Raw genomic sequence first — 19207 nt, forward strand, 5'->3', positions numbered from 1 at the left:
ACCATCTCCGAGCACCACTCCTGAAACAGGGGTGCTCCAACCGACTTCCAACCCCTTGAAATCACCCGCCTGGCGACCATAACACAGGTCAGGACCCAATCCTCCACATGTTTATTCTCCATATTAATTTCTGCCCCATCTCCCAAAATACAGAGTCTGGGGCAAAATGAAACCCGAGTGCCCAAGACCTCACATACAAAACTCTGAACTCTCAACCACAACCCCTGGATCTCAGCGCACCCCCAAAAAACATGGGTTATATCTCCGTCCTCCGATTGGCATCGCCAGCAGGTAGGTGTGTCTTTAAGACCAAGCCTATACAGTCTAGAGGGGGTCCAATAGAATCCATGTAAAATCTTGAACTGATTAAGGCGAACCCTTGCATCTCTAGATACAGACTTGACATTTTTCAGAATCTTAGTCCACACTTCATCCTCCAATACCAAATTCAAATCTTTCTCCCATAATCTCTTAATAGAAGTTAAGGCTCCGTCCCCCATACTCTGAATTAACAGGGAGTAGTACACTGATGCCTCATGACCTTTTCCAAAAGTCGCAATCACCTCACCCAAAGCATCTGCCTCCTTAGGGGGGTGTGTGCTACTCCCAAAAATAGTACAAAGCAGGTGGCGCAATTGTAAATATCTATAAAACTGAGGTCTGGGGATCCCAAAATGTTGGACCAAGTTTTCAAACGATCTCAACACTCCACTTTCATATAGGTCACAGAGTGTAGCAACCCCCCTCACAATCCACTCTGGCCAGCAGAAAGGGGACTTGCCAATACGTAATCTTGGGTTCTGCCATATACTCGAGGCAACATTTAAATAAGTGTCCAATTTAAACAATCTGGACACTTTAGTCCATACCAAGTGTAAATGCAAAATAACGGGGTGTAACTTAACTTTTCCAATTAGTTTGATAGAGATGCTTTGAAATGGTGAAATAGGGGCAAGAACTGCCTGTTCAATAACAAACCAGGGAGGGGCTCTCTCAGGTGGAAGTGACCAGTGAGCCAAATGTCTGAGACTGAACACATAGTAATTAAATAAAATCTTGGGTAGGCCTAGCCCACCTTTGTCAATCGGCCTATGTAACTTATTAAAATGCAATCTGGGACGTTTACCATTCCAAATGAAGGACTTTGCTATGCTATCAAATTGCTTGAAATAAGAGAGGGGGACATCTACAGGGAGATATTGTAGCAGGTAGTTAATTTTGGAATACAATTCGTTTTAATAACATTAACCTTTCCAATCATAGATAAATGAAATGAAGCCCACCTGCCCACATCGCTCGAAAATCTTTTTATTAAAGGGTCAAAATTAACACTAACTAAATCAGACAAATTTGCTGGGAATAAAATCCCCAAATACTTAATGCCCTGTTTGGGCCATTGGAAGGTTGAAAAGCCGTTACTGGACAGTACGCTGTCAAAGCCAAAGCTTCGGATTTAGACCAATTGACTTTGTATCCTGAGAACTTGGAATTGGAATTAATAATTCTGTGGAGGCAAGGCATAGATCTAGTAGGTTCAGAGACAAATAATAAAATATCATCTGCATAAAGCAGAAGCTTATGCGCCACACCTCCCGCCACCACCCCTGGAAAATCATCCTCCCCCCTTATCACGGCTGCTAATGGTTCCAGTGCAAGATAGAACAATAATGGGGAAAGAGGGCAGCCCTGCCGAGTGCCCCTATCCAGAGTAAAATAATCTGAAATTAATCCATTTGTTTGTACCGCTGCTACAGGGTGTCTATAAAGTAACTTAATCCAACCAATAGATGTACTCCCGAACCCATATATTTCCAAAATCTTAAAAAGTTAAATGCCTTTTCGGTGTCAAGTGAGATGGCAGCGACCGGAGATTGATCATTCGCTACTGACCACATGATATTGATGAAAGGCCTAATGTTATCAGAAGAGCTACGGCCCCGAATAAATCCCACCTGATCTGTATGTATAAGAGATGTCATAACCTTACATCCTTTTCCATCTTTATAAAGTTCCATTACCTTGTTACACAGGTCTTTTGACAGTTCTTTTCTGCTCCCCATGGCTCAGTACCTAGCCTGCTCAGTGCATCCACGTGAGAGCTAACAACTCATTGACTATTTATACACAGGCACTAATTGCAATTTAAAAAGCCACAGGTGTTGGAAATTAACCTTTAATTGCCATTTAAACCTGTGTGTGTCATCTTGTTTGTCTGTAACAAGGCCAAACATTCAAGGGTATGTAAACTTTTGATCAGGGCCATTTGGGTGATTTCTGTTATCAATATGATTTAAAAAGGAGCCAAAGAACTACGTGATGATAAATGGCTTCATATGATCACTATCCTTAAATAAAAGACATTTTTTTTTTTTTGCATGATCAGTCATATTTTCAAAATCAATGCCAAAATTCAGTGCTCATAAGTTTGCATACCCTGGCAGAAATTGTGAAATTTTGGCACTGATTTTGAAAATATGACTGATCATGCAAAAAAAACTGTCTTTTATTTAAGGATAGTGATCATATGAAGCCATTTATCATCACATAGTTGTTTGGCTTCTTTTTAAATCATAATGATAACAGAAATCACCCAAATGGCCCTGATCAAAAGTTTACATACCCTTGAATGTTTGGCCTTGTTACAGACACACAAGGTGACACAATTCATTTGGATGGAGTGTGGACCAAGGTGGATGCACTGAGCAGGCTAGATACTGAGCCATGGGGAGCAGAAAAGAACTGTCAAAAGACCTGCATAACAAGGTAATAGATCTTTATAAAGATGGAAAAGGATATAAAAAGATTTCCAAAGCCTTGAAAATGCCAGTCAGTACTGTTCAATCACTTATTAAGAAGTGGAAAATTCGGGGATCTCTTGATACCAAGCCAAGGTCAGGTAGACCAAGAAAGATTTCAGCCACAACTGCCAGAAGAATTGTTCAGGATACAAAGAAAAACCCACAGGTAACCTCAGGAGAAATACAGGCTGCTCTGGAAAAAGATGATGTGGTTGTTTCAAGGAGCACAATATGACAATTCTTGAACAAAAATGAGCTACATGGTCGAGTTGCCAGAAAGAAGCCTTTAGTGCGCCAATGCCACAAAAAAGCCCGGTATATCCAAGAACACCTTGACACGCCTCACAGCTTCTGGCACACTGTAATTTGGAGTGACGAGACCAAAATAGAGCTTTATGGTCACAACCATAAGCGCTATGTTTGGAGAGGGGTCAACAAGGCCTATAGTGAAAAGAATACCATCCCCACTGTGAAGCATGGTGGTGGCTCACTGATGTTTTGAGGGTGTGTGAGCTCTAAAGGCACGGGGAATCTTGTGAATTACTGGCAGACAATTTGCATTCTTCTGCACGAAAGCTGCACATGGGACGCTCTTGGACTTTCCAGCACGACAATGACCCTAAGCACAAGGCCAAGTTGACCCTCCAGTGGTTACAGCAGAAAAAGGTGAAGGTTCAGGAGTGGCCATCACGGTCTCCTGACCTTAATATCATCGAGCCACTCTGGAGGCATTTTGCCAAGCATTCTGTTATAACCTACAGTTGAATATGAATCCCATAAGAAATAAAAGAAATATGTTTTGCCTGCTCACTCATGTTTTCTTGGAAAATGGTCATATATTACCAATTCTCCAAGAGTATGCAAAATTTTGAGCACAACTGTATGTGTGTGTATATATATATATATATACACACACACACTATATTGCCAAAAGTATTCGCTCACCTGCCTTTAGACGCATATGAACTTAAGTGACATCCCATTCTTAATCCATAGGGTTTAATATGACATCGGCCCACCCTTTGCAGCTATAACAGCTTCAACTCTTCTGGGAAGGCTTTCCACAAGGTTTAGGAGTGTGTTTATGGGAATTTTTGACCATTCTTCCAGAAGCACATTTGTGAGGTCAGACACTGATGTTGGACGAGAAGGCCTGGCTCGCAGTCTTCACTCTAATTCATCCCAAAGGTGCTCAATCGGGTTGAGGTCAGGACTCAGTGCAGGCCAGTCAAGTTCTTCCACACAAAACTCGCTCATCAATGTCTTTATGGACCTTGCTTTGTGCACTGGTGCGCAGTCATATTGGAACAGGAAGGGGCCATCCCCAAACTGTTCGCACAAAGTTGGGAGCATGGAATTGTCCAAAATCTCTTGGTATGCTGAAGCATTCAGAGTTCCTTTCACTGGAACTAAGGGGCCAAGCCCAGCTCCTGAAAAACAACCCCACACCATAATCCCCCCTCCATCAAACTTCACAGTTGGCACAATGCAGTCAGACAAGTACCGTTCTCCTGGCAACCGCCAAACCCAGACTCGTCCATCAGATTGCCACATGGAGAAGCGTGATTAGTCACTCCAGAGAACGCGTCTCCACTGCTCTAGAGTCCAGTGGTGGCGTGCTTTACACCACTGCATCCGACGCTTTGCATTGCACTTGGTGATGTATGGCTTGGATGCAGCTCCTCGGCCATGGAAACCCATTCCATGAAGCTCTCTACGCACTGTTCTTGAGCTAATCTGAAGGCCACATGAACTTTGGAGGTCTGTAGCGATTGACTTTGCAGAAAGTTGGCGACCTCTGCGCACTATGCACCTCAGCATCCGCTGACCCCGCTCTGTCATTTTACGTGGCCTACCACTTCGTGGCTGAGTTGCTGTCATTCCCAATCGCATCCACTTTGTTATAATACCACTGACAGTTGACTGGAATATTTAGTAGTGAGGAAATTTCACGACTGGACTTGTTGCACAGGTGGCATCCTATCACAGTACCACGCTGGAATTCACTGAGCTCCTGAGAGCGGCCCATTCTTTCACAAATGTTTGTAGAAGCAGCCTGCATGCCTAGGTGCTTCATTTTATACACCTGTGGCCATGGAAGTGATTGGAACACCTGAATTCAATTATTTGGATGGGTGAGCGAATACTTTTGGCAATATAGTTTATGTATATGTGTGTGTGTGTGTGTGTACATTATATATATATATATATATGTACACACACACACACACACACACACACACACACACACACACAGAGAGAGAGAGAGAGAGAGAGAGAGAGAGAGAGAGACATTCCATATAAATTTCGATCTCAAATCTTTAAAATACTGATTAAAAAAGAAGAATAATAATGTGTCGACTGACCAACATCTGTAAACTGCAGATGTTTGTGTGAATGTGTGCTGTGGTCCACAGGGATCACCAGGCATACTGTCCTTCAGACAGAAGATGGACCTGCTGTCCCAGAATGCTGCTACAACTATAGACTGTTTGTTTGAGGTTAGCACAACTATTTATGCTCTGCATTTATGTTTTTGAAATGCAAACTCTGTTGTACTGGCCACTTCCTGTTGTCATCGTTGGTGTTCATATAGAGAGTCTCTCCTATTTAAATCAAATATGAATGCTGTTTCTCAAGTATATCCATAGTTGATCTGCACATTATGCATTTGATCACTGAGAAATTAACAAATAAAATTAACTTAATATCTGATTTATAAGGCCATATTAGTGGTGTTATACGTGTTATTAAGCAGATGAATCGACTGTGTGTATGTGTGTGTGTGTGTGTGGGCAGCACATTGCGAGTGGGAACGAGGCAGAGGTGAAGCGTTTGCTGAGTGAAAGTGAGAGTGAGGAGGACGGGAGGAAGATGTGTCACCCACTCTGCTCCTGTGACACCTGTGACCTCCACATCTCAGGGTCAGTACTGATACACACTAGCAATTCATCCAGAGATCACCTACAGTTGGAAAAATGTATGAGAACTTTGAAATTGTCCGGATTTCTGCATGAATGACTTCTAGAATCTGCTTAACTGACCTTCATCTAAGTCAGATCTACTTATGTCATCCCTGCTTAAAAAAAAAAAAAAACTAAATAAATTCTAATGGTTTTCACTACAAATACCATTATGAATCATCAACTGATATATATATATATATATATATATATATATATATATATATTAAAATCATTACCAAATGTTTTTTTGTTTTTGTTTTGTTTTATGGAGTGTGTTTTGGGCCATATTCTATAAGGTTTTTTTTTTATTTATTTGTTTATTTTTTTGTTTCCATTCCAGAATATATTGGTCCATATTGGTTTCCACTAGACACAACGTTCCCGTGGTCATCTAAAACCTTTAAATTTACAATTGTGATTTCTAGGCCTGGAAAAGTCACAGAAACTGATAAAATCTTAAAAATCATGGGAAATACATGAAAATTGCTGTAGTGAATATAGAGTACAGTTTTCTAGGGGTTTTTTTTCATAAAAAAAAAAAAACATATCAGCAGCGATATTTTGCTCTTTGCTCAAAAGCCATAGTGATTTTCTGATTTTCCATGATCTGGAAAGATCATGGAAAAGTAATGGACTTTAAGTGGTCAAAAAGGTTGGAAACCCTGTAGACATAACTAATATCACCAGTAGAGACCCACAGAGACCATTATACACCGATCAGCCATAACATTAAAACCACCTGCCTAATATTGTGTAGGTCCCCCTCTTGCCGCAAAAACAGCGCCAACCCGCTTCTCAGAATAGTATTCTGAGATGATATTCTTATCACAATCATGCCATGGTCCAAATCACTGAGATCACTTTTTCTGAACGTTGTAGTTTCCATTTAAAAACAAATACAATTTCCATTAGCCACAAAAAACATTAGAATTTATGTCTGGGTTTCTATTTATTTATTTTTTCAGCATTGACATAGTCTTATTTAAAATGTTTAAGTTTTACACTTATTCATTTAACAGATGCTTTTATCCAAAAATATGGATGTGCAGCTTACAAATTTGGAATGCTTCAACATAAGTGATTCATCTTCAGCAGACAGTAACATCTGCAATATATAACAAAGTTAGCCAGTTCCAAAATTTTCCAATTCAGAGTTTATTAGTAAGTGCATTAATGATTGTGAATCAAATGATTGTGAAAGATTAGTGTCTTCAGACATATTGAAGTTTCGAAGACTATGAAGGATTCAGCTGCTCTGGTGGAGTTTGTTAGTTCATTCCATTATGAGGGCCAGTGAATGCAAAAGGTCTGGAAAGTGATTTTGTGCCTTGTTGTGATGATATCACAAGGGGCAGTTAACTCGCAAAACTGCAGATCCAGCAACTCTTCTGTATTCCTTGCCTGACCCTGAAGCGGGCAGTCACTGCTAGCTTGCACAGCAAGACAAAGCGAGTGGTGATATGAGACTTCTTAGGTTCATTGAAAGCCAGACTGGCTGTTAAAATTTGGACCATTTGCAGGAGTTTAATTGCACGTTCCAGCCAATGTCACTGCAGTAGTCCAGTCTTGAGGTGACAAGTGTCTGGACAAGGATCTATGCACCATGCTCAGATAGGAAGGGTCTTATCTTGATGCTATAGAGTGCAAATCTACTTGACTGGCAGTCATAGCCATTGGGTCGTTGAAGTTAGTGGTCATCAAACACTACTTGCAGGCTGACCTGTAAGCTGTTACTGTTGTCAAGCCTAGCTGAACTGTGATGTTAAGTTCAATTTCAAGGCTGGCTGGGATGGAAAATGCTCTTCCTTTGACAGGTTGAATTGGAGGTGGTGTTCTTTCATCCAGGTCGAGATGTCAACAAGAAAAGCTGAGATTTGCTAGAAGGTATAGCTGCAGGCCAGAGATATCCAAATGGGGATGGAATCTCCAAAAGAGGGCAGGGTTAATCCAGAAGGGGGCGGGCCAACTCCAAAAGGCGATGACACCTCCACACACGGTTAGGGAACAGGTTAGGTTAGGGACTCTATTTACTTTTTCTGGCGGATTGGAGCTCCTGCCCCTTTTTTGAGCTCTGCCTGCAGCTATATCCTTCTTGAGATTTGAGAAGACACTTTTAGGTTGCCAGGCTGGAGCGATAGAGCTGTAGTGTATTGTGTAGTGTAGGACTAGGACAAGACGTTTGCCTGTTAAGTGTGTTGGTACACAAAAATAATGAGAAAATATCCTGATTATAAATTATAAAGTATAATTTAGAAATTGGTTAATTTTCTCAGTATGTTTTAAGGTATTGTTTTTTTGTATTTTGTGTTATGCAGAAGGTTAAACGACCCTTCTATTGTCACTCCATTCTCTCGGGATGACAGAGGCTACACTCCTCTACATGTTGCTGCTATTTGTGGTGAGCCTAATTTACAACTAGATAGTTCTGTTGAGACTTTTTTAACGTACTTATTTTGTCATTTTTGCTATTCATGGGTTTTTAACTTTCACAAGTGGTCAGTAAATTAACAACTGGATTCTGTTCTCCATTGTACGCTCGTTGTGGTATTCAGGTCAGTCTCAGCTGATTGATCTGCTGGTGTCAAAGGGAGCTGTGGTGAACGCCACTGATTATTATGCACTCACACCGCTACACCTCTCCTGCCAGAAGGGTTACCAGGGGGTCACGGTCAGAACTTTGTCCAGCTCTATTTACCCACTTACAGCTGTACCAGCATAAAAAATAATACTGATTCAATTATTTTAACATATCAGTTATGACATACTTATGTTTAGTGTGATGCTTGTTGTTGCTGTTAACCCAATAAGCTCTGATAATTGTTCTAATTATATTGTCACTTAATCGAGCCAAACAGATTTGCCAGAACCATGTTTCCTTTTTTGTTTCATCCTACTGTTTGCTGGTGTAGCTGCTGCTGTTGCATTATAAGGCGAACACAGATGCTCAGGATAACAATGGGAACACCCCACTACACCTGGCCTGCATGTACGGACATGAAGATGTAAGGCAATCAGTAAATGTCATTTTAGCGGTATTCTCGATACAATAGAGATCGACCAATATTGATTTTTTTTTTTTTTTTTTTTTTAACATCAATACTGTTTTTTGTGTGTGTATGTAACTGATAATCGATATGCAGAACACTATGCGATATTTAATAATTGTTTTATTTATGCCTTTTCACACAATGGTAACTAAATCATTAGCAACAATAAAAACTTGACATTCATTAGTCTCTGAATATTTTAATAATAACAGTAATATGAATGATAGCATATAAGCTAAATAATAAAACTATCATACATAGTATTAGTAGTATAGAATAGCTTAAAATGGGCCATTATATTTATGAAAAGTTGTTTTGCAACCTAAAATAATAAAACTTTTAATAGATATAATGGTTCATTTTAAACTACTCTCATGTCTTTAAAGGTTTATGTATTGTTTATAAGGTTGTATGATATCCCACTTGTTCACAAGTATAATCATACATTTTAAAGAAAGTGAAAAAAATGTAGATGCGCTAATGTAGGTTAGCAGATAACTAAGTTAACCTGTTATAATGACATCATGCACTGGTTCAGTGCTTTTCACTTAGTTAAAATAACTTTAAACTTAAAGTCTTTTGGATTTGAATTTAAAGACTTTTCACAATTTGCCTTTTACCGCATTTGCCAACTACCCATCTCATGTTACAAGAAAGCGAGGTCATTTTCCATTCACGTGAGGCTTACTGTTAAAATTACATGTCAAGAATTTCTGGAACAGATCTCACTTGAGCCTGAATGGCTGTTATTTAAATTATGTAATATTATTAACATGACCATTAAAGTTAGTTACTTGTGAACACCACTCTTTCCTGTAGAAAACAGTAGTGTAATGCTACTCTTCTTTGCAGACGCACCAGATGGCAGCATTTATTGGTCAATCCAATATTTAAAAAATGTTGTCTGATTAAGTAGAAAAGTTTAAATAGTGGTCGATCTCTGTTTTAAAGAGCACCTATTATGGTTTTTAAACGTGCCTCATTTTGTTTTAAAGGTCTCATACAATAGATTTTACATGCATCAAAGGTCAAAAAACACTTTAATTTGCTCATAATTTAAATTGCAGCTTTACCTTTTTTCCCAGTGTCTCAAAGGACTCCTTCAATGATCCATTCTAAAGGATTCATTCTAAACTCCTCCTTTCAGAGAGCCTACTCTGCTCTGATTGGTCAGATGTCCCAGTCTGTTGTGATTGGTCTACCGCTTAGTGTAGTGTTTTAGGGTGGGTCAAAGCTGTTTGCGAGCAGTCAGTGAGGACCAGAGGTGGGTTTTTTGTTACCAAATTACGTAGGTAGTACAGGAAGTAAGTCTGGAATTACTAATGACTCATTTCAGGTGTTCAGAATCGGTTCTTGCTTTTGGGAGTAAATAACTCCATTTATTTTGCACTTTGATTTTTGAAATTTGCAGAATTTTTTACATTCACAAACAGTTATATAACACACTACATGAAAGGTAATATTTGAAAAACCATAATAGGTGATCTTTTAATATATAGTTAGAAACTTAAAAAAATAATAATAATTGAAAATTGTGTAATTTCATTCTTGATATAAATGTTTATGTGTGTCAGTGTGTGAAGGGGTTGGTGTACTTTGACCTGCATTCGTGCCGGCTGAACGTTCAGAATGATAAGGGTGACACACCGCTCCACATCGCCGCCCGCTGGGGTTATGAGGGCATCATGGAGGTGCTGCTGGAGAACGGAGCATCAACCCTCATCCATAACAAAGCCAAGGAGACCCCACTGCACTGTGCCCTCAACTCTAAGGTCAATACTGTTCACCCTTGGTCTTTACACAAGTGGATTTACTTGAAATTTCCTCTACAATGAAAGCATGTTGCCCCTTAACATCCGGTTTCCCTTCTGAGCACAAGCCCGAAAATGACATACTCCAATTTTAAAAATATTTCTATTTTCTTTTAACAATTCAAGTGCAAAACACATTTCAGACATCTGGTCTTGAGTATTAAAGCTTCAAAATGATGTAGTCGTTATCAATGTTAATACTAATTAGGAAACAAGTGGTGCTGTAAATCGATTAAAATTGTAATAGCGATTAAGCGCATAATTGTTTCGTTGGTAAAGTGTCATATCAACACATTCAGTTCCAGGAAATAAACAAAATGGTCTTTGTGTTTTTTTATAAGGTTCAGCAATTTGTGTGGATGACTGATAATGTAGATTTACAGTATGCAACAGAGCTCTTAACTCCCACAAAATAAGAAACAACAGATTTCTCAAAATGCCTCAAAACACGGGAAATGCAGATGCAGAAGTTAAATCAGCAATGATTTAATACTAAAACAACTGTTCATACTCTTCATGGTCGTATCTTTTATAAATAATGCCACTAGTCTGTGCAAGTTCACTCATTGGTGATATTACACTTGTTGAGCTTCAGTGGCAATTCCATTTTGTGTTTATCATATTTAATTAATTGCATGCATGTGTTAATTTAGACAGTAAAAATGCTACTGCCACACACTGACTTGTGTCAGTGTAGCAAAAGGAATAAAGGAGCCTGAGATTGGTTTGAATTTTAACCATGAACCAATCACAGAGCTTGGAACTAGAATTGTTTGTGCAGGTTTAATACAGTTGTGTTGAGAAATCTGACCTCTCCAAATGTTTTTATCAGCAAGAACTGTCTAATGCAGTGAGATATATGTGTATTCATCATGGTTTAGTATCTCTCAACTTAAGGAACCTAGTACAGTCTCAGATTCACTGTAACGCTCATTAGATTAAGGCTCGTCAGTAGTAAATATAATTGTGTTCATGTTGTAGATCTTGTCATTACTGGAACACAGATACATTGACTCCAGTAAAAGGGAAAGTGGATTTGAGGTGAGTTTGAAATTGACAATTATTTTTGAATGTCAAGTAGAGTTTATTCTAGTTCAGTCATGACAACTCTCTGAATAAATTTAAGGTGTTATAATGTATATGACAAATTAATAGGTTTGGTCTTGGCAGTCTTGATCTGCTTACACTGCTGGAGAGCTAGTGCAAAGATTTACTACTGTTAAACATACACAGACATGTTACAATTAGACAGGTGTTGCTGGGGAGGAGGAGGGTTTCAGAGAGAAATAAATTTGTAACACGCTGCAGTGAAACCAGCTTAACTGCAAACAACTGTGGAAATGTAAATGTTTGACAAAGAGAGAGTATGCAAGTTGATTGGCTAAGAGATCACATGTCAAAGGACCTATCAGCTTGCTCCACGTAGCTTCAACTTTCTCTGTTGCTCAAGATGCTTTGCGACTCGTCCAAGTGGGTTCATCAGTTGTGACATGATGAGTGGCGAAACTTCTTGAGCAACAGAGAAACACATCCAGTTGACTTGAATAACTCTGTCATGGATAACTGGGAATCTTCACAGACAACGTATCATGAGCTTTTCCTGATTAAACTAACCATAACATTCCCAAACTCTTCAAAATATGTCTTTGTCAGTCTCCGAGCCGTTCTCCTCAGGCATCTGACTTTAGCAGCAGACGTTCATCTGTGTCCAGCATGTCATCAGTGAGTGTGGAGACCTCAGTGCCAGAGACTGAACGCACACGACACAAAGAGGTACTGACAGCGCCCTCTAGTGGACCAATCATAGTACTACCCATCTCATAAGAAAACATGAAAGGAAAACAGAGGTGTTTCAGAATTTAATTATAACTCAAGTTAGAATAACAACTTATGTAAAATACTTGACAAATAAAATCAAGCGCTTTTCACAACAGATGTCATTTTAAAGCAGCTGTACAGGAAATTATGCTATAACAGAAAATAAAGCCATTAATGTCTATGTCATCATTGTGCTATTTGATATGCCTTAATTAAATAATAATTGTATTTAGACCCCCAGTGAGGCAGCCAACGGCACTTTGGCAAGGAATAACAAAAAACATAAACAGGGCCTGGGTAGCTCACATGGTAACTGCCCAGTGAATGCATCAATGAATTGATAAAACATTGGGACAAATGAATGGTTTCTCACTCTTGTTTTTAATGAACAGGTAGAAAAGCTGTTGAGAGCAGTGGCTGATGGAGATGTAGAGATGGTGCGCTCTATTCACACTACAGTTACACTTCAGCACAGAATTGCAGTCGTACCTGTTTGTAGACACAACATAATTGTGTGTTTGCATGTATTTTAGGTGCGTTATCTTTTGGAATGGGTGGGTGAGGAGCCAGAGGAGGAGGAAGTTGGCATGCCAATTAAGACGGAGTTGTGCCATCCACTGTGCCAGTGTTCCAACTGTGAACCAACACAAAAGGTGTGAATACACGCACACATTGTAAAATAATGCCTCGTTACCTGTATATTGAGACATTATAAATGCTCTAAAGAGACTATTGATTTGATGTTGCTATGAAGGCCTCATGTCATTCCAAACGTTTATGACATAATTTCTTCCATGAAACACAAACAGCTCTTTTCCATTCTGTTTGTGTATTCAGAAGATAGCCCGTCTGCAGCCAGATGGATTGGGTGTGAACAGCAGCAGTGTTGACGGTTTCACTCCGCTCCATGTGGCAGCGCTGCATGGGCACACCACTCTTGTGTCTCTGCTCACCCGCCACGGTGCCAACATCAATGCCCGCAACAATCAGAGTGCCACTCCACTGCACCTGGCCTGCCAGAACAGCCACATACAGGTGGACAAATCCTGACCAATCACAGCTTGCCTTTTTTCCTATTCAATCTTCCCACAATTCTATACAACTTACATGACTGATTTCAAAAGTTTCACACTAGCTTTATATTAAACTTATATTTTTGTGTTACCATGTGGGCAGTTTAAATTAAACTTGATTATGTTAAATATATTCATTGGCTTGACTAAATACTAGAGTTGCTCAAGCTACCTTGTACCAATTTAAATTTATCTTACTGTCTATGACACCAAAATTTGCCCCTTTTACTTTAATAAATGTCTCTTATTGTGATTAATCAGTGCATGATGCATTATTAAAAAAACACACACACAAAAAAAAAAAAAAAAACACACCTGTGAAGCAACGGACAAAATCAGTCCAACCCTACATTGTCTACATAATTATAAATATTCAGTTTCTGTCGGAAATATGTCATATTATAAAAATGATATACCGGTACTGTAAATGCCATATCAAGTTACATTTAATGGTCTATAGCGCCCTCTCCTGGCTGTTTATGTATCTGTAGGTGGTGTCTGCTCTGTTGGAGTGTAACGCCAAACCGAATAAGAAAGATCATTATGGAAACACACCATTGATTCATGCATGTTTAAAGGGACATCTGGAGATTGCCACCGTTCTGCTGGAGGTACTCTAAAACTTATTGCATGATATTGGTCACCACTATTACATAGGTCATTTATATTAACGTCATTATAATGTGGATCTAACTCACACAAATATAATTTGTTTTTAATTTTTATATATATTTCTTTCCATAAGTCACATCAAGCTTATGCTAAACATCTTTTAAAGGGATAGTTCACCCATAAATTAAAATTCTCTCATTTACTTATCCTCATGCCATCCCAGATGTGCATGACTTTCTTTCTTCTTTTGAACACAATTGAAGATTTTTAGAAGAATATTTCAGCTCTGTAAGTCCTCAAAATGCAGGTGAATGGTGACCAAAACTGAGAAGGTCCAAAAAGGACATAAAGGCAGCGTAAAAGTAATCCATTTGGGTTAGAAACTGATCAATATTTCTTCAAAAGTCCTTTTTTTTAATTTTTTTTTTTTACTATAAATCTCCACCTTTGACCAGCCCCAACCAGTAGGTGGCTGAATGAAAAAAAAAAAGTCACTTCCACACTAGAATGTGGACGTGAAAATGAAAGTGTAGATTTACAGAAAAAAAAAAAAAAAGGACTTAAATATTGATCTTTTTCTCACCCACACCTATCATATTGCTTCAGAAGACATGGATTTAACTACTGGATCTTTTGGATTATTTCTATGCTGCCTTTTTGGACTTTTAAAGTTTTGGTCACCATTCACTTGCATCGTGAGGACCTACAGAGCTGAAATATTCTTCTAAAAATCTTCTTTTGATTTCAGCAGAAGAAAGTAAGTCATACACATCTGGGATAGCATGAGGGTGCATAAGTGATGAGAGAATTTCTATTTTTGGGTGAACTATCCCTTTAATACAAGCTAATTCATTTTTGAACCCCTCACTGTAATTTGAAAGAGTACATGTTTGCCAATAATAGAACTGCACCTTAAGGATTCATTTGGATGTTTTTTTATCATTGACTAATGGTTAATAATTGGTGTAGTACTGGATGAACCATGAATGAATAAATGTTGTGTTCTCATCAGAGTGGTGTGTTAGTGAATCTGGCTAATAATCATGGAAACACGGGTCTGCATGAGGCCGTGAGGGGAGGACATGTTCAGCTGGTGGAGCTGCTTCTCCACAGGAGGGCGCTGGTGCACATACGCAACAAGAGACAGAGGACCGCCCTCGACTGTGCTTACGAGACCGGCGGCAAGGTGTGTGTGTGTGTGTGTGTGTGAGAGTGTCATTATATTATAAAAACAGATATCTGTGTCAGACAGGACATTAAAATGTTAGTATTTGTTCTATTCTTTCAAAGGACACTGACATTCAGAGACTCTTACAGAAAGCCTGTGCTTTGGGGTCAGATCTGATTAAAGCAGAGGGGATTCTCGGTGAGAATCACAGTTCTAAGTCCTCTCCACATTATTAGGCCAGGATGCATTATATATTCTGTGTGAATACATATAAAGTGTTATGAATGACATTTTTGTAATTAACCTGAAACTGTTGTTTCTCCTGTAGCACACTCAGTAGTGCACAGAGTCAAACAGCATGATAGTCCTGACTGTGGGAGACAAGAGACAGACCACACCAAGCAAAGGTACGTTTTCGTAGTTAATGTCATTAGCTGACTTTCCATTCACATATTTTAATGCACATTTAGGATTGTGCATGAAAAATGGTGGATGGAAAAATCAAGATACAAATAAAAGAAAATGCACATAAAGAACTTATACGCTTGCTTGAGGTGGAGACATTTTTTATTCAAAGACATTCACATGAACTAAGATGGAAACACATTTACCAAATATATTCCTATGGAATTATTCGCTCTGAGATTATCATCAGTGTCAGCACATAGCATCTGAAATGTTGCTCTGGTTATTCTGAAATGCTGGACACACAAAAATGACTAAAATTAATGACTGGCGACTATTACCTCCCAGAACTGTGTGACATGCTTTTGCTCCCACACATAAGGCATCTGCCACTGAATCTGTGACATCACTAGATGGGATTTCCACAGTATCATTTAAACCCTATTAAAAGTTCAGCTATTGTTTTCAGTATGGTTTAGAAGATATGTTTGCTCTTTGTAGGACTCAAAAGAGATTGAACAGGGCTGTGACCATAACGAGCCTATCAGAGCAGGTATTATTCTGCATAATCACACAGTTACTATTTAAAGGACTATTCACACCTAAAGGACTAAATGAAGCCATCTGTCCGTCCACCCGCCCACCTACTATGGTTTTATCATATATTGTACCTTGTATCACACCACCATTATCAATGTCTTTTCTATTTTGTAGGCCAGTTCTGGACACACGATTCCAAGCCTAATATTTTTTTTGGTTGGTGAGGTTTTTTTTTTTTATGCATCGAAAAAGTTAATAAATTGTCCCACCTGGTAGTTCAGCGAGTATTGACGCTGACTACCACCCCTGGAGTCACGAGTTTGAATCCAGGGCATGCTGAGTGACTCCAGCCAGGTCTCCTAAGCAACCAAATTGGCCCGGTTGCTAGGGAGGGTAGAGTCACATGGGGTAACCTCCTCGTGGTTGCGATTAGTGGTTCTCGGTCTCAGTGGGGTGCGTGGTAAGTTGTGCGTGGATCGCGGAGAGTAGCATGAGCCTCCACATGCTGTGAGTCTCCGCGGTGTCATGCATAAAGAGCCACGTGATAAGATGCGCAGATTGACTGTCTCAGAAGCAGAGGCAACTGGGACTTGTCCTCCGCCACCCGGATTGAGGTGAGTAACCGCACCACCACAAGGACCTACTAAGTAGTGGGAATTGGGCATTCCAAATTGGGAGAAAAGAGGATAAAAATAAATAAATTGTCCTACCTTGTGGAACAAAGACAAAAGTCATGGCAGTACAAACTTTTTGGCTCTATGTAAGTGAAATTTACATGATTGAACTCTAAAATCTTGTTGTGCAGAACATTTTTGGCATGTATTCAGGTTTAGCTGAAGCCGTTCAAAGGGATCGTTTCATTTCAAACTTTTGTCATGTCGGAAATTCATACAAGTTTGGTGTGAATAGGCCTTTACTATTAGAATGAACCAGTGAATCGGTTAACTCCTAATTCATCTGTTCATCTCAGACTGCAGACAGTCAGAGTAACAGACTGAGAATGAAGAGAGGAGAAACGGTGGACAGCAGCGGTCCGTTCTGCCATCCACAGACACAACAGTCACCAAACACCAAAACCAAAGGTCTGACCCGCTGTCACACTATCAGCCAAGACCTGACACAACACTCTCTCCAGACCCCACAACACATCTTCTCTGAGCACGAGACACAGGAGGAGATTATCAATGGACCTCAGGACACCACAGACTCATGTGACCACTCTCCCGAAACCTCACCTGACCCAAAGCAGCTCAACGGGGACTCAGTAGTGGGGAGAGATGAGGAGGAGGAGGAGGAGAGGGAGGGCCAGTCCAGAGGGAGCGATGTGGATTCAGCCACCACAGAGATGGACAATGTTGTGTTGTGATGCTCCTCTGAAAGGTTCTGTTAATCTGATGTAAAATCTGTGTTAACAGTGGCGCTCCGGTCATCTTTAAATGACTCATGCAGCCGGTTCAATAGACTAAATCTAAATCGATCATTACTAAATCAGTTCCACCATTGCCTCCTGGTCTTAATTGTGTTGTAGTGTTCAAACCTGATGTATACTTCATTGACCTAAATATGCACAAACCCATAAGTGGCATTGTGTTATCCAATGTTAAAACATGTATGTTCTCATGCCTGTGGTTTATGAGAGATTTTTAGAGAACATTCCTTTAAGGGTCAATATGTACATTTCGAAAATTGCTCTACAGCAAAAAGAGGAAGTGCCAAACGTCATTTTTTTTTTCTTTTTTTTTGGAAATGTAAAGATTTGATCTTTAATATTGAAGCATGTGGAAAAGATTTTTGCATGTGGCTACAGTGGTAACATGATCTAAAAAAATAGCAATGATAAGTAGTCTCTTAAAGACGACATAATGAGCTCTGAGAACAATATTTGGGATGTGTTTAGTGAATTTAGAAACGTTCTGAATGTATAGCATATAAAGGGAGACATATGGTGTAAACTGGGCAGAAACCATGTGGACTGTTTCTTAAAAAGGTAGTTCTCCCTAAACTGACAATTCTGTCATCATGAACAACATGATGGTTAGTAAATTATGACAATTTTAATTGTTAGGTGAACTATTCCTTTTAGAAGCACATAAACAAATTCATAACTAGCACTTTTAATTTTCTTTCAGTATATCACATTAGAAAAAGGAACATTTTAAGATATTATTTTTCCTAGCATTTTCCCCTAGACTGTGAAACCTTTGTTTTCTCTCATTTTCATAAATTAGTTTCACATTTATTTATTTCACTCTTAATGTCTGTCAACTAAATGTAAGTACATGATGTCATGAAATTGTGTTATCACAACAAAGAGATGTGCTAGCATCTTTTTACTACTCACAGTGGATATTTTTTTTTCTTTTTCACATGTTTAGGAGATATTGTTTTTCTTCTTTAAATGTTAATGTCTTTATTTTTTTCCATTGAAATACATCCTGTTTGGCTTTGTTTTAGTGTGGATCTCACCACTGAATCTGACTCTTAATTATATACTCTTAATTATACGTGTTAATTAGTGCTTTTAATAATTAGAGCAATTGGATTTTGAGAATTACATTTGATTTATCTGTTAGGTGATGTTTTTAAAGGTTGCCTCTGTCTTGGGACTGGGGAAAAACATATAAAGGACATAAGGACAACAATTTATATATTGCAAAACATTGCATAACCAAAAAATAATCTATTTTGGGGTCAGCATGGGGTAGTATTATGGACCACGGCTCTACTGATGTCATGCACTTTACTCTTGCAAGGTTGCTGTGTTTCTTTAAGAGCTGAGCTCATGAAACATGATTGATTGCAGTTTGCAGGACATTTTGCCACTAGTCTGGTCTAATCTAGAGTTAAAGACCTTGCATTTTGAGTGACAAATGTAAGTGGATTTTCTTCTCCAAGTGTGTCTGATAGCAGGGCTTGAATAAATGTGGGACAGAAATTACACAAACTTAAAGTGTGAAGAAGAAGAAAAA

General features: G+C 39.0%; 1 protein-coding gene across 5 annotated transcripts in view; it reads left to right on the plus strand.

The window, feature by feature from the left end:
* The window catches only part of LOC127437448 (ankyrin repeat domain-containing protein 27-like), a 61406-nt gene extending 42703 nt beyond the window's left edge, over positions 1–18703 (plus strand). For all 5 annotated transcript variants that reach the window (XM_051692375.1, XM_051692370.1, XM_051692373.1 and 2 more), the window contains 17 exons: positions 5216–5299; positions 5598–5722; positions 8080–8162; positions 8317–8432; positions 8674–8766; positions 10386–10583; positions 11604–11663; positions 12276–12395; positions 12833–12877; positions 12974–13093; positions 13278–13475; positions 14005–14124; positions 15138–15311; positions 15416–15491; positions 15622–15700; positions 16200–16251; positions 17209–18703. In XM_051692375.1, the coding sequence (XP_051548335.1) occupies positions 5216–5299; positions 5598–5722; positions 8080–8162; positions 8317–8432; positions 8674–8766; positions 10386–10583; positions 11604–11663; positions 12276–12395; positions 12833–12877; positions 12974–13093; positions 13278–13475; positions 14005–14124; positions 15138–15311; positions 15416–15491; positions 15622–15700; positions 16200–16251; positions 17209–17604 (2139 nt within the window). In that variant the 3' untranslated portion in view covers positions 17605–18703. The remainder of the gene's footprint in view (positions 1–5215; positions 5300–5597; positions 5723–8079; positions 8163–8316; positions 8433–8673; positions 8767–10385; positions 10584–11603; positions 11664–12275; positions 12396–12832; positions 12878–12973; positions 13094–13277; positions 13476–14004; positions 14125–15137; positions 15312–15415; positions 15492–15621; positions 15701–16199; positions 16252–17208) is intronic.
* Positions 18704–19207: the final 504 nt, after the last annotated feature.

This window comes from Myxocyprinus asiaticus, chromosome 48 (assembly GCF_019703515.2).
Source record: "Myxocyprinus asiaticus isolate MX2 ecotype Aquarium Trade chromosome 48, UBuf_Myxa_2, whole genome shotgun sequence".
Classification (NCBI taxonomy): Eukaryota; Metazoa; Chordata; class Actinopteri; order Cypriniformes; family Catostomidae; genus Myxocyprinus; species Myxocyprinus asiaticus.